Raw genomic sequence first — 12613 nt, 5'->3', positions numbered from 1 at the left:
GATTGATTAAAGCCATCCTGGCTTTTTAAGGGCCACGAAGGGGCTGTGAAGGTCACGTTAGCACGCATAGACAAATTTACACAGTCACGCACGGGAGCCAGCCGTGGAGACACGATTAAGTATAGGCCGTTGGCATGACTACGACCCCCAATCGAATGAATTCATTCTCTGGGAGGAAAAAATTCCTCGAGGGCTCGAGGGAATACCACGACGTCTCAGAATCCTTCTACAGACAATATCGACTTCGATTTTCTTATAGATATTAATGAGAGGTGCAAGTTTCGACTCTGTCTCGTATGTCTGCCATTTTTTAATTCAAACACTTAATAGATGATTAAGAAAATTTACGGTGTATAAGTAAGATTAAAGCCTCCACTGTAGTAATTCGTAGCAACGCCGAAGAAGCTAATGATTCGACGTCTTCTGATAAAGGATAATTATCACAAGATTGAAATTTAGATACCCATCCAAGTGTCTCGACGCACGTCGGCCATTCCTTTCACGAAATTAAACGCTCGGATGCCGGAGACGTCTTTGAGCCGGCTGGATCAATACGTCAATGTCACGCGGCGGATAAAATTTATGAAAAATGTGTGGAGAGTGCACAGACATCGGGCACACGGTGTGTGAAAATGTAAATTGACCGACATCGAATGCCCGAATGAAATTGTGTGAGCTCCGAGAGAGCCTGAAAAATGTAAATTCTCGTCTGAGGGGCTCGTCACGCCTCAGTCATCCTTCTCATTTAATTAAGTGTCTAATTACGGGACACATGCAGAGGCTTCGACTTTCAACACGGTGGATCAATATGTCAATGTCATCGGGCCGATCGATGAAACTGCTACAAATTGCGTCTTGCCCCGGCGGATTTCTTGTTTACGAGCCGCACCGATAAGACTTCGAATTCGTTCTCGTTCGAATTAATCGAGGCCCCTTGTCACATTGTTGCCAACAGATGCAGGAGATGGCATTCAATCGAATGACAATGAAGTCGCGGACGCGTCTAGATCTCGAATTTTTGTCACGGATCATTTCTGGCGTAGCCGACGTGGAATTGACGATGTTTACTTGATCGTGACACTAATACCCCGCGAACGGCCGTGGAAACACCTTGAAACTGATTTATTGGTTTCGCCAGGTAATCCTGTTAACGCGTTCCCGATATCTTGTTCCGATTGCCGCCTTTGTCTCCGCGATACTATTTTATCGCTGAATATAAATGTTCCATGCTTTGAGGAATATTTAAATGGAGAATCGTTTCACTGGGATTGTCGATGTTAAGGCAGGTAATTGGGTTATACCTATGAATATGCGAATATTTTAAAAATCACCGCGGGATCTTTGAAGTTTTATTGAAAGCCAAATTACTCGATATATAGAGCTGTGAATATTCATCGGCTGAGCTGTTATTAATTTTTCATGCTGCAGCGTATCTCGATTGAGAAGATACAATCTTTCCTTTCATCGAACTTGCTTTTGTAAGACCAGCGTATTTAACAGATTGCTAATTAAAGAAAAAAATTCGCGTGCCTGACCTGCGCTGTCTGATTCTACTACGGTGTTTTCTCTTTACAAGGAACGTCCTCGGCAAATTCTCGTTTCCTTAGGCATATTGTCTACTCAAAATACAGTGCAACGATGTATTTCCAACCTCATTGTCGTAGTCATGATTCGCTTAAACTTTTTCAAACAGTATCGTCGTGTACGAGCGCCACAGTGCATTCTTTGAGAAGAATTCGATTCAAGTAACCGTTACACAAACTGCCACTTGAAAACGTTCGCAGGCTCTGGTCGAGACCGTCTCCCCTTTTCAACTAATGGCCCCGACAGTCCTCGAGGATCTTCTCCGAGGCTTTTCCTAGACAAAACATCGGGTCTCGCGACTTTCCTTGCAAAAAGAACGGCTCTCGAGCTCCGTCGCGTTCGCCGATGGGCAAATTTCAGTAAATGTGGAACACGGTGTAATGACCGTACGGAGTTCCAACTTCCAGATTATAGTCGTTCGCCCCGTTTGAGCTAATCGATAAGGAGATAGGAGTCAAGGAACGTGGAAGAACATCGCGTCCGACGATGTTACTTTGTTTCTGCTGTGAGAATCGATCTTGGCCACGATATTTAAAAAATCCTACAGTACTCTAACGAGGACTTTAACAAGATCTATCGTCATTGCATTAAAATATATTTTATTCCAGAGCTCCAAGAATAATTTTAATTTTTTTGAAATAAAATGGCGTTGGCTGGCTCAGAATTTGAACGGGTTTGTTTTTGGTTTCAGGGCTCGGCGGACTCGAACTATTCGCAGCCGAGCTCGGATCTCTCGCTGGACGAGGAGAAGGAGAACTTGCGACGCGAGAAGGAGAAGCAGGCCCTCAGTCAACTTGATAAAGCCAGGGTAAGTCATTGATCTTTCGCATGCTCCGGTTTCCTTTTCCTTCGCCGTTCCGTGCCTTTTCGTTCGTAGGCTGTTCTTCCGCCGTAGGGAGGGCCTTTCGTAAATCGTTTCGTATCGATCGTTCGCTTCCGAACGGCGCGGCGCCGTTGCCTTTCGACGTCTCGGACCGTTTTCACACTGTCTGGTTCAATGAATTCGTTAAACATATATATTTCTTTAAAGCGATTCAAACATTTTCTTCCACATACGACAGAGCTAAAATCGTACCTTAAGTCGCCGACGACGGAATGAAAAGCGTGTCGATGAATACGCGCGGCAGACTAATGAGATTTCACCCGAGAGGCTACCCGGCGAAACCAATTAAACGGCTCGGGATCCTTTGTCCCGACGATAGACGCGCGGATCCATTGTGCGCGTTCGCAGCCTCGATCATATTGTTGCCTTTGATTACGAGCCACCCTCGCCTGGAGTCATTGATTGCGTAATTGTTAACAGATCATTGGGATAAAACCGCTGTTTATTTCATCAACGTCTACTCATTCTTCGCGAATCGATGAAACCGAACGATAATCTTCGTAGCTATCGATTCGCCCATTACTGTTCGTCGACGAGCAGATCGTCGTAATAAATGCGACGAGTTCTCCGTCGATTTGTCACGCTCTTATTCTTTATTGAGGGGGCGAGTTGCCTCACACACGAGACATCCATGATCTCACTGCCTTTTATTTCACGCTTACGTTACGGTTGCGCGCGTGCTACGTTTTTAATGGACCGTAGCATTACCAAATACCTGTGACGACATCATCTACGACAGACCTTGCCACGTCATGTGTCTTGTGTACAGTATAGTTGGCAACATTCAGACGGTGGCATTTATCTGTTCATTCTAGGTGGTCCAATATCAACTAGATTATCATAAGTAGACTGCGGATCTTTATATAAGATGTGACAGAATTTAGTACGAGTTTTATTTATTTCAGATTTAAAAAGACTACTACCACAGAGAATACGATTTTATTTGATTCGAGTTTCTTCAAATGCCTGCACAAAAATTGCAAACTGCATGAACATCCGCAGTCTAGTCATAAGTATTGGATACTTAGGAGAATGTTTTTAAATTTCTCACACGCGACACAAGAATGATAGCTCGAGATTGTAGGTTGTCGGAACGATATTAATAGATCACTTTCAATTATTCAGGCGAAACCGGTAGCGTTTGCAGTGCGGACCAACGTGAGCTATGACGGATCCGTCGACGATGATTCGCCGGTGCATGGCTTGGCAATCAGCTTCAACGTCCGGGACTTTCTGCACATCAAGGTAAATAGATAGCAATCTGCTCCGACAAACACGTGCTCGCAGATCCATTCAGATAATTTGAATAAATAGAGTATTCGCTCTATTCGTATTATATTATAAATTCCAATTCAATGTTTCAATTCAAATCTAATGTTTTTATTCACATTGAAGAAGCATTGTCCATTAAATAGCATTTTAACGAGCCCACGAACTAGAAAGTTCCAAGCACCTGTTACTTAGACAATCGCATTAACTTTAAAGCCTATAGCGCGAGCATTCCCCTACTGTTCGAGTTCATCGTGACGAATTCCAGCTTGGAAAAGCAACAGATAGCCAAGCGATGATATAATCGACATTGAACAAGCATAAATCATCCCTGAACTAATATTATCCTTGCTTGATCCTTGTTCTAAGCTAACGATCAACGTATTGTACAGGAAAAGTACGACAACAACTGGTGGATAGGTAGGCTCGTGAAAGAAGACTCGGACGTTGGTTTCATCCCATCACCGGTGAAGTTGGAAGCCCTGAGGCAGCAAGCGAGCGCTGCGCGTGGCACGAAGAGCCTTTATTCGACGCGCGGTGGCTCTTCAGGGAACCTTGGCGAGAGTGGTATGCCCTCACGTGGTTCCACACCACCTACACCAGGTATCCTAGCACGTCCTTCTTTCTTTCCCCGCCCCGACAATACGTCACGGTGTGTCCCGTGTTCCGTACGGGATATACACCCTGTCATCTCGACCGGTCGACGCCCGACGAGCGAAAACAGAGAAGGGAATCCGAGGGAATCGTTTCCGGCCGGACACAAAAATCAGAGAAATATAGAAAAACAACCGTGACCGAACGATCTTGAAACACATTATATGCGCTTCTGCGGCCTTAAGTATTCTCTGAGAAACATCAACACACAGACACACTGTAGCTTTCGTTTCTGTCACACGCGAGCTTCTTTCTCACCAACCTTCACCATCTCTGCCCTCCTTATTGGCCGTGCAAATTCATTCGTAGACGTTCCCGGATCATTTTTAAAGTAATCTCCTTCATCTTTTAGATAACCGACGAATAGACTGCGGAACTTTACGCATTTATGGCTTCTGAAAATTTTCAAAAACTGCTAGAGTACAAAATTTGACAGAATTTAACACGATTTTTTGTATTTCAGACCTGCAGAGGCTACTACCACTGAAAATATGATTTTATTTGATTCCACTTTTTAAAAATTCGTCTACACAAATTGCAAATTGCATAATCAACATCAGCAGGCTACTGATGAATTTCTTTTTACTTACTGTTGCTATTGATTCATCGCCAGGGCGATCAATTAATTTGCACGCCCAATAGTTGCTCGGTAAGCGATGGTCGGCATAGACAGTTAGCATCATAGGGACTTTAGTTGACGTCGGGTTGACCAACAAGAAATTTTTTGGAGTCTGTCATTCTTTATGGAATCTCTGGATAAATAGGTTTCTGATCATTGTAATGGCGTAGAGATGAACATTTTTCTAGAGTTCGAAAGGCTTCTCGATGGTCCACCCACGCTTAATCTTAGCGCCGACTGTCCTTTGCTTCTGAATCACGCGAATTCGGCTACGGTTATGCCCATCGCTAGTCACCACACCAGTTCGACACATGCCCCACACATACACACGTCCGTGACACACTTTAGTACCGCTATAACAAAATATTTGGTAGTTGCTGGTAATGGGAATGATACCGAATCGACGCTTGCAACTTAGGATCAGACACTGTTACAAAAATAGAGGAGTTAAGGAGAAAATTCGGACAATTGTACACTCCCGCTCATAAGTGATCACATTTGTATTGAACTCTGTAAAAATGAAGTAATCGTTGAAGGATGAGAACAAATTTTTCCTTATTTAAAGGTTTACATGTGAAGGAAACTATGGTGCACTTATATATCAAAAACCTTACCAAGAAGTAAAACAATATTTATATTTTCTTTTCATCGAAGAATCCGCCACGTTTCTTTATTACAGTTTCACCCATTCTCGTTCCAAAATATTCCACAAATGTGTTTTTCAAGAAGAGCAAAAGTTTCGTGCCTGTCTATCCAGTTGATCCCATAATTCTTCTATGGGGTTCAAATCTGGTGATTGGGGTGGCCATTTCTCATAATTAGAATAAAGAAAATCGAGTTTAAACTTTCGCCAGGTTCGCGTGCTTTAGTATATGCGCAAAGCAGAATTGGTTGATCATGGTCAGACGCGTCAGACGATTCCTATGCACGTGGATTCGCTGTATTTTCAAACTCGATGTTCTCGAAAACGAAGTGTCAAACAAAAAGTGTTATTCCTTTTATTCGACGTATTTTTACATGTAGTATATAATGTAGTTAATAGAGAGTTAAAGGTTCATAATCTACAGATACGAAATGCCAAAGTTTTACTAAAAACCAGAGGTGTCCTAAGACTTATGACGGACCTGATAGAACCTTCGAGGGGTGGGTCCTGAAGTCACTAGAGAATATATGTATTTCCAGCAAGAAACAATTAGGAGTAAAAGTCGATTCGGTATCAGTCCGGGCACTAGTAGTCGCTTCTGTGATGACGGGATCAGTGCATCGACTTAGTTACCCTAGGTACTTAGATTGCATCGCGTTTTCTGAAGCTTCTCACTAGCTACCTTGAGAGAAAGAGGGACACTGATCTTCGCACAGGATTTAGAGTGCCACCCGATTAATCCCAGCTCTGTCTTCTCGACAGGCGATGACTGCGACAGTGTATGCAACGTGAGGGGTGGCAAGGCGACCTTGACTACACCATCGACCAAGGACAAGCGGGTGCCGTTCTTCAAGAAGCCGGTAAACGATCTCGACGGGTCCGCTGTGTCTGCGACCACTTTAATCCTTTGTGTACACTTGAACGTGTCGTGCCCGGTTACACTTTTCGATCTAGCTTTTTGATAGTCGTCGGCTGGACAAAGAGAACCGCGAAGTCTCGTCCACGTTGATCGGGACCGAAATTTTCAATGTGAAAAGCGTCGTATAGCCAGTTTTACGATCGGAGACGATCCAAACGAAGATTTTCCCACGGATTTGGCAAAGACCCGGTACGCCCGCGATAACGCCCATGACGTGGACGAGGCTTTCGTGTCTAAATTTATCAGTCGGTGCTAGAAAATATCGTGGGCCACGCGAGGACTAGCAGATTTATTTCTGTGAGTATAACTGCGACTGTATGTGTGGGTCTGTTCAACACTGTGCATCGTGTATATTTTTTGAAAAAGTACGACGAGCGAGCACTCGGGACCTCGTAACTCTCGAGGCGAGTTTATGTAATAATTTCCGCGCGTGCTTTCAACGATTGTCGTACCAAGGAGAGCCGCTTCTACTTCTTCTTCCTCTTATTCCTCCTCCGCTTCGCTGGCGCACTGAATCGTTCCGAGCCCGATGACTGCTCCCCGAACAGGTGGAAAATAAACGCATTTTCTTGTTTGTGTGTCAGTTAGGTGTCGATGTGAGTAGCGGTTTCTAGCATCGATCGATAATTGCCGTGGATTTATACAGTTGGTCGAACGCGACACTCACTTGTTGATCGATAGACCGTTGATCTCATTTACTCAGTTACTTGAATTAATATTCGGACGCTCTAAAAAAGACGATATCTTTTCTAATATTGTACTATACGATTTGAACTTTTCTGGGAAGCATCATTTAACCCTTGGAGTGTTTAAACCAACTGTGTGTTCTAAGCGAACCACATTTTCATCCCCAAAGACGTTCCGAGCTGCAATCTAGAAGACCAGAGCAAAGATTTAGACGCCTGACAGGCAGGGGACACCGCAAGTAGGTTAATAGAGTGTCATGTGGAGTTAGTTAGACTAGCCACGTGCTCCAATAATGCGAATAAGAGAAACGTTTGGTTCCTGCCAGCCAAATGTACCAGATCGGATTCGAAGATATTATTGGCTGTCCCTCTTCCCCGTGAATCCTTGCTCTGGATTCGAGAAATATGTTCACTGGATCGGTAGACTAGAAGATAGTTCGTAGGAGGTCGTTGGTAGCGTTAGTTTGTCGAATATACTGCTTGGCCAAAGCGCCTTTGGATGCCGAAGAGATTATGGAACGAACTGGAAGGTCCTTTGGCCGTGCAGGAGGGTAGGTCGCATGTCTCGAGTCAAACGAGTGGCCACATTAACTGTTTTCAATGTTTTCAATGTTTTGCATTCCGTGCTCACGAAGTCCTACGTAAGTGAGACTATCCTGGGGCTGACTATCGTAAGGCGAGCGGGACTCCTCTCGGTCATCGGTTCCACTGATAACGTTATCCATTTTCAGGAAATCACTACACCGTATGACGTCGTACCTTCCATGAGGCCGGTGATTCTGGTGGGGCCTTCGCTGAAGGGTTATCAGGTCACGGATATGATGCAGAAGGCGTTGTTCAACTTTCTGAAACATCGGTTCCAGGGCAGGTGAGAGAGAATTTCAATGCGACGACTGGACAGCGGATTTTATGCAATTATGGCAAAAATCAGTTGGTATAGTTTAAAACAGTATAAACATTAGAAGAATTTAAAAATACTGTTATATTGTTTTCGACCTATTAAAAACATATTAGGAAAGACAATACACGTTTCTATTTCGCTTCAGTTCATTGCGATTCGGGTCGACAATTCTTATTTTGCATAAAAATCCGCTGTCTAAGGATACCACTAAGCAGTAGATCTTTATGCAGAATGGCGTAAATGATTTTTCGTGGTTCCAGGATAATTATCACCAGGGTAGCGGCTGATATATCGTTAGCGAAGAGGTCCTTGTTGAACAATCCCACGAAAAGGGCGATCATGGATCGTTCGACCAACAGGAACAGCTGCTTGGCCATGGTGCAGACCGAGATCGAGAGGATCTTCGAGCTTGCCAGGACTCTCCAGGTGATAAACCACCATCTACGCTGCTGAAAATTATTATTTTCGGTATATTTAACAGTAATCACTTTTCACAGCTGGTGGTGCTCGACTGCGACACCATAAACCACCCGTCGCAGTTGGTGAAGACCAGCCTAGCCCCGACGATCGTCTACCTGAAGATCACAACGCCGAAGGTGCTGCAAAGGCTGATCAAGTCGCGGGGAAAGTCTCAGGTGAAGAACATGAACGTACAAATGGTGGCGGCGGAGAAGCTGGCGCATTGTCCTACCGAGATGTTCGACGTGATCCTGGACGAGAACCAATTAGAGGATGCCTGCGACCACGTGGCCGAGTACCTGGAAGCTTATTGGAGGGCCACGCATCCACCGGTGATCCCGACGGTCGCTCGACCAATCCCCGCACCGGTCGACGCGCTGACAACTCGCGTCACATCAGGTATCTTTCCGATCAGGTCGCTGTCGAACATATTCGTCGATCGGGTTAGCTGGATGTTTCGAAGTACTATTATTTCACGTGGGTTTCATTATCGCGGAGAATGGAGTCGCTACATCAGCACTTGGCAGCTTTGAAGGTGTACAAATTAGTTCGTGGCCGCTAACAAAGACTTCAGAGAAGAGAGGAGACCGCGATTTATTAACTCCGAGGACCACGAACTAGTTCGCACACCTAGTATGTGTACAGGGATCCACCGAGAAGATATTATACGTTTTATTTCGCGGGTCCCCACAGCCTCGTCGCAGACCTACCCTCTGCCAGCCTCGGCTTGGGTCGAGGTACTCTAAGCTCACTCGAAACTCTAACGAGCCCCAATTCCGTCAACTAACACTTGACACTTTCTTGTTGCCCCCTCAGGTGCCCGTCGCCAGAGTTCCTACGGCCACGAGCCAAGAGGTAACCCAACCTTCTCCTTCGAGCGCAACATTGTTACACGCGTCTCCCCATCCTCGAGTTTCTCACCGTGTTCGCGCAGCTTTGTGAACATCCGCATCCGTAGAGAGACCCAGGGGATTCGAAAGCCCGGAACCACCTTCGCGACTTTCTTCTTTGTCTGACAAAGTAGTCGCGTCGGTCCCCCGTCCCCGCTGTTCTTGCCGCCATTTCTATTATGCATTATGTCATAATAGGTTGTCAGAAAAATTTCTTTCGCGATGCGTACATGTAATCTTGTTACAGGTATTAGGTTATCTCAAAAGTCCGTTTCCAGTTCGTTTTATTACCAAGTAATGAAAAATTAATAAACAGATGATCACGTTGTTTGTATATACTTGTGTGATGTAACAATATTAAATGTACGCATTGCGAAAGAAACTTTTGACAACCTAATACAGTAAAGTCGCGATTCTTATCCCTGAGAGCCTCCACGATAATTCTCCGTTGCCTACCCACTCCACTGTGGGGCAACGCCGCAGGGGCCGCGAAGCTCGAGCTGCCTCGGTCTCCGAGCAGTGCAAACAAACAGTGTGAACCACTACTACTAATCCAATTACAAAACTTCTTTATTTTTCATTATTTTTATGGGACTTTCACGAACTTATTTGTGGCATTGTTCTGATTAAAATTACACTAAACACGATGTATTATAATTTCAACTGTATTTAGTGGTTGAATTGACGATGAAAGTTTCGGGCGCAAGGAATAGCAGCGTCCTTTCCTACGTTCGGCATCCTTTGTACTTTGTGCGATCGACGAAGTCATAAAAAAATAGTGTTTATTACACGAGTTCTCTCCCTGCTCGGAACTGGCGATGGGAAAGAAATCGCGACTTTACTGTACTTAGAGCGCGGCCGACATTCGAAGCTAGTAATGAAACACGCTACAACACCTTTGTCATTAGCTGCACGTAGCCGTTTGCATGCATTCGTGGTAGAATGTAGAGGCGTTACCCTCTAGAACGCTGGAAGACTATGCTACTTCCCGGCCTGCCGATTACGATCACGGTAATTTCGATGTGACGCACGTCCCACCTTGGATGCACTTTGCAGAACCTGCGGAACTTGCAGCACCGCCGTAACCAATTTTCTTTTCAGCGTTACACAGCACGGTTCTCGAAACTGTCGACCGTGGCGAAACAATGGCGCCGCGGTTGCTCTTGTTAGTCTCGAACATCTCTCGTCTTCTTTTCTTTGTTTCATCATCCTCGACATCAGTGTTTTTCTTTTTCGCCTCGAACGGGAACGAGAGGTTCTATTCATAATTTTTCTTTTCCGCGCGCTCATCTCATCGCATCTCATGCACGCTGCCCCGCTGTCTTTTCACTCGGGTGGATTCGTCGCATTCATCAATTCGAAATCGTTTCTCCAAAGAAGTCATCGATGTCTAAACCAATGGCGCTTCCTACGAGATAATCTCATCCGTACATGTTAACTTTCTGCATCGACGCACGTTTACTTCACCCACCACTGCACCGGATCGATTGTCTATTTCAATCCTCATTCTCTGTATCCACCGTCACGTTTCATCTGTGCTTTTAATTTCCTAACAATAGCGTCAAGAATAATTCGCAATTCAAAGAGTGTACCGTTCTGTCATTTTCGACCTCACCATTGCACTAGATCGATTCTCCAATTCAATTTTAGCTTCGTGTACGCTACCGGCCAAAAGTTTCGAATCAGGGCGTAAATTCAGAGAAACAACATGTTTATAAGAAAAACTGGATGCCCTTAAAGCAACCGAGGAAGGTTTATCTGTCAAAAAACTTACGCGCAGTATGTTTTACATTTTCTATAATATTATTTTTCTTTTATCGAGGAATGCGTATCTTTCTTCGAATTGCTCTTTCATTTAAAAAACCGAGTTGATTTTATTCTATATTCAGGATATTCTGTCAATTGGTTTTTCCATTGCTTCTAATTTGATATTTTTCCATGGTTCTTGTAGAAGTTGCCAAAGAGAGATGTCCCTTATAGAAAAGTGCATTCCGAGCATTCCGAAACTTTTGGCCGGTAGTGTATATACCGTTCGCTGTCACTTTTGATTGGTCTCGGTGTTTTAATTCTCTAACAGCTAGTTTAATATCGAGAATAATTCGGGAATCAGAGAGTACATCGTTGTTGCTCGATGATAATAAAGGAACTCCGGGAAGAACAATTCCAAATGTACTAACAGAGTCCGCTGCAGGCTTCAACAAATTTCCATCGGGGTGGCTCGACCACAATCCACTAATTGGGAGTCGGACTCGTCAATCCACGCGTGTTCCCGTACTAAGCAAGACTAACAAGTCACAGCTGCCGCGCTCGCGAGGATGCCAATAGACTTTCCATCCAGAAACCTGTCCCTTCGTCTTTAATCGTCTATGATGCATTCGGATGCAACGTGGGGCTAGCGCAGAGATCTTCAACCTACTCCGTAAAACTCAGTTCACAATGCTTAATAACAATACTTGCGGCTCTTCATGCAATTATGGCTTTCGAAAATTTTCAAAAAATGCTAGGATATCAAATACGATAGAATTTAGTACGATCTTAATTTTTTATCAGATCTAAAAAGGCTAGTACCACGGAAAATGAGATTTTATTTGATTGGAGTTTCTTAAAATTCGTCTAGAAAAATTGCGAATTGGGAATCTAGTCACAATTTCGTTGCAACTCGGAGCCTGAAGAGTTGAGATGGAATTAATTGAACGTCTCTGGGCTAGAGAAAATCGCGAGTCTGATAGAAAGCGGAAAATCGACGCCACGTGGCCGCGGGATTATCGACGAGCTCTGACTCCGATGTTTTGTCTCTGTTTACGTGTAAAAGCCGTGGAGGCGGTGGCTGCCACGGGAGTGATCCGCAAACAGGGCCAATTCTCCTATGGCCGGGGTGACGATGGCAAGAGAGAGTCGAGTTAGGTGAACACGCTCGCTCGACGACCTAAGAACGACCGGCTTCTTCCGCTACCTCCTCCATCCTCGCCGCGGATGTGATTTCACGGCGTGTACATCCCCCGGTGAATTGTACAGGGGTGTCCGTCCTCCCCTAATCACGGGGGAGGTGAGGTTCAGAGAATTAGAGACTGTGTAAATAGGGAAACCTACTTTATGGGGCCGCGTA

The 12613-nt window shown here is 44.7% G+C and overlaps 1 protein-coding gene across 11 annotated transcripts in view; it reads left to right on the top strand.

Annotated features, from left to right (window-relative positions):
• Ca-beta (Calcium channel protein beta subunit) overlaps window positions 1-12613 on the top strand; it is a 96675-nt gene that overhangs the window by 73736 nt on the left and 10326 nt on the right. For 5 of the 11 annotated variants that reach the window (XR_013009443.1, XM_076428939.1, XM_076428942.1 and 2 more), the window contains 8 exons: window positions 2276-2392; window positions 3593-3712; window positions 4129-4339; window positions 6415-6512; window positions 7989-8125; window positions 8419-8584; window positions 8656-9016; window positions 9434-9472. Coding sequence is in view for 10 of the 11 variants with exons in the window: in XM_076428939.1 (XP_076285054.1) it covers window positions 2276-2392; window positions 3593-3712; window positions 4129-4339; window positions 6415-6512; window positions 7989-8125; window positions 8419-8584; window positions 8656-9016; window positions 9434-9472 (1249 nt within the window). In the remaining variant the exon portion in view is untranslated. Of the gene's footprint in view, window positions 1-2275; window positions 2393-3592; window positions 3713-4128; window positions 4340-6414; window positions 6513-7988; window positions 8126-8418; window positions 8585-8655; window positions 9017-9433; window positions 9473-12319; window positions 12598-12613 lie in introns of those variants that run through there. The other 6 variants (XM_076428940.1, XM_076428944.1, XM_076428941.1 and 3 more) reach the window with 4 other exon arrangements.

Source organism: Lasioglossum baleicum, chromosome 8 (assembly GCF_051020765.1).
Source record: "Lasioglossum baleicum chromosome 8, iyLasBale1, whole genome shotgun sequence".
Classification (NCBI taxonomy): Eukaryota; Metazoa; Arthropoda; class Insecta; order Hymenoptera; family Halictidae; genus Lasioglossum; species Lasioglossum baleicum.
This window is presented reverse-complemented; position numbering and strand designations above follow the sequence as displayed.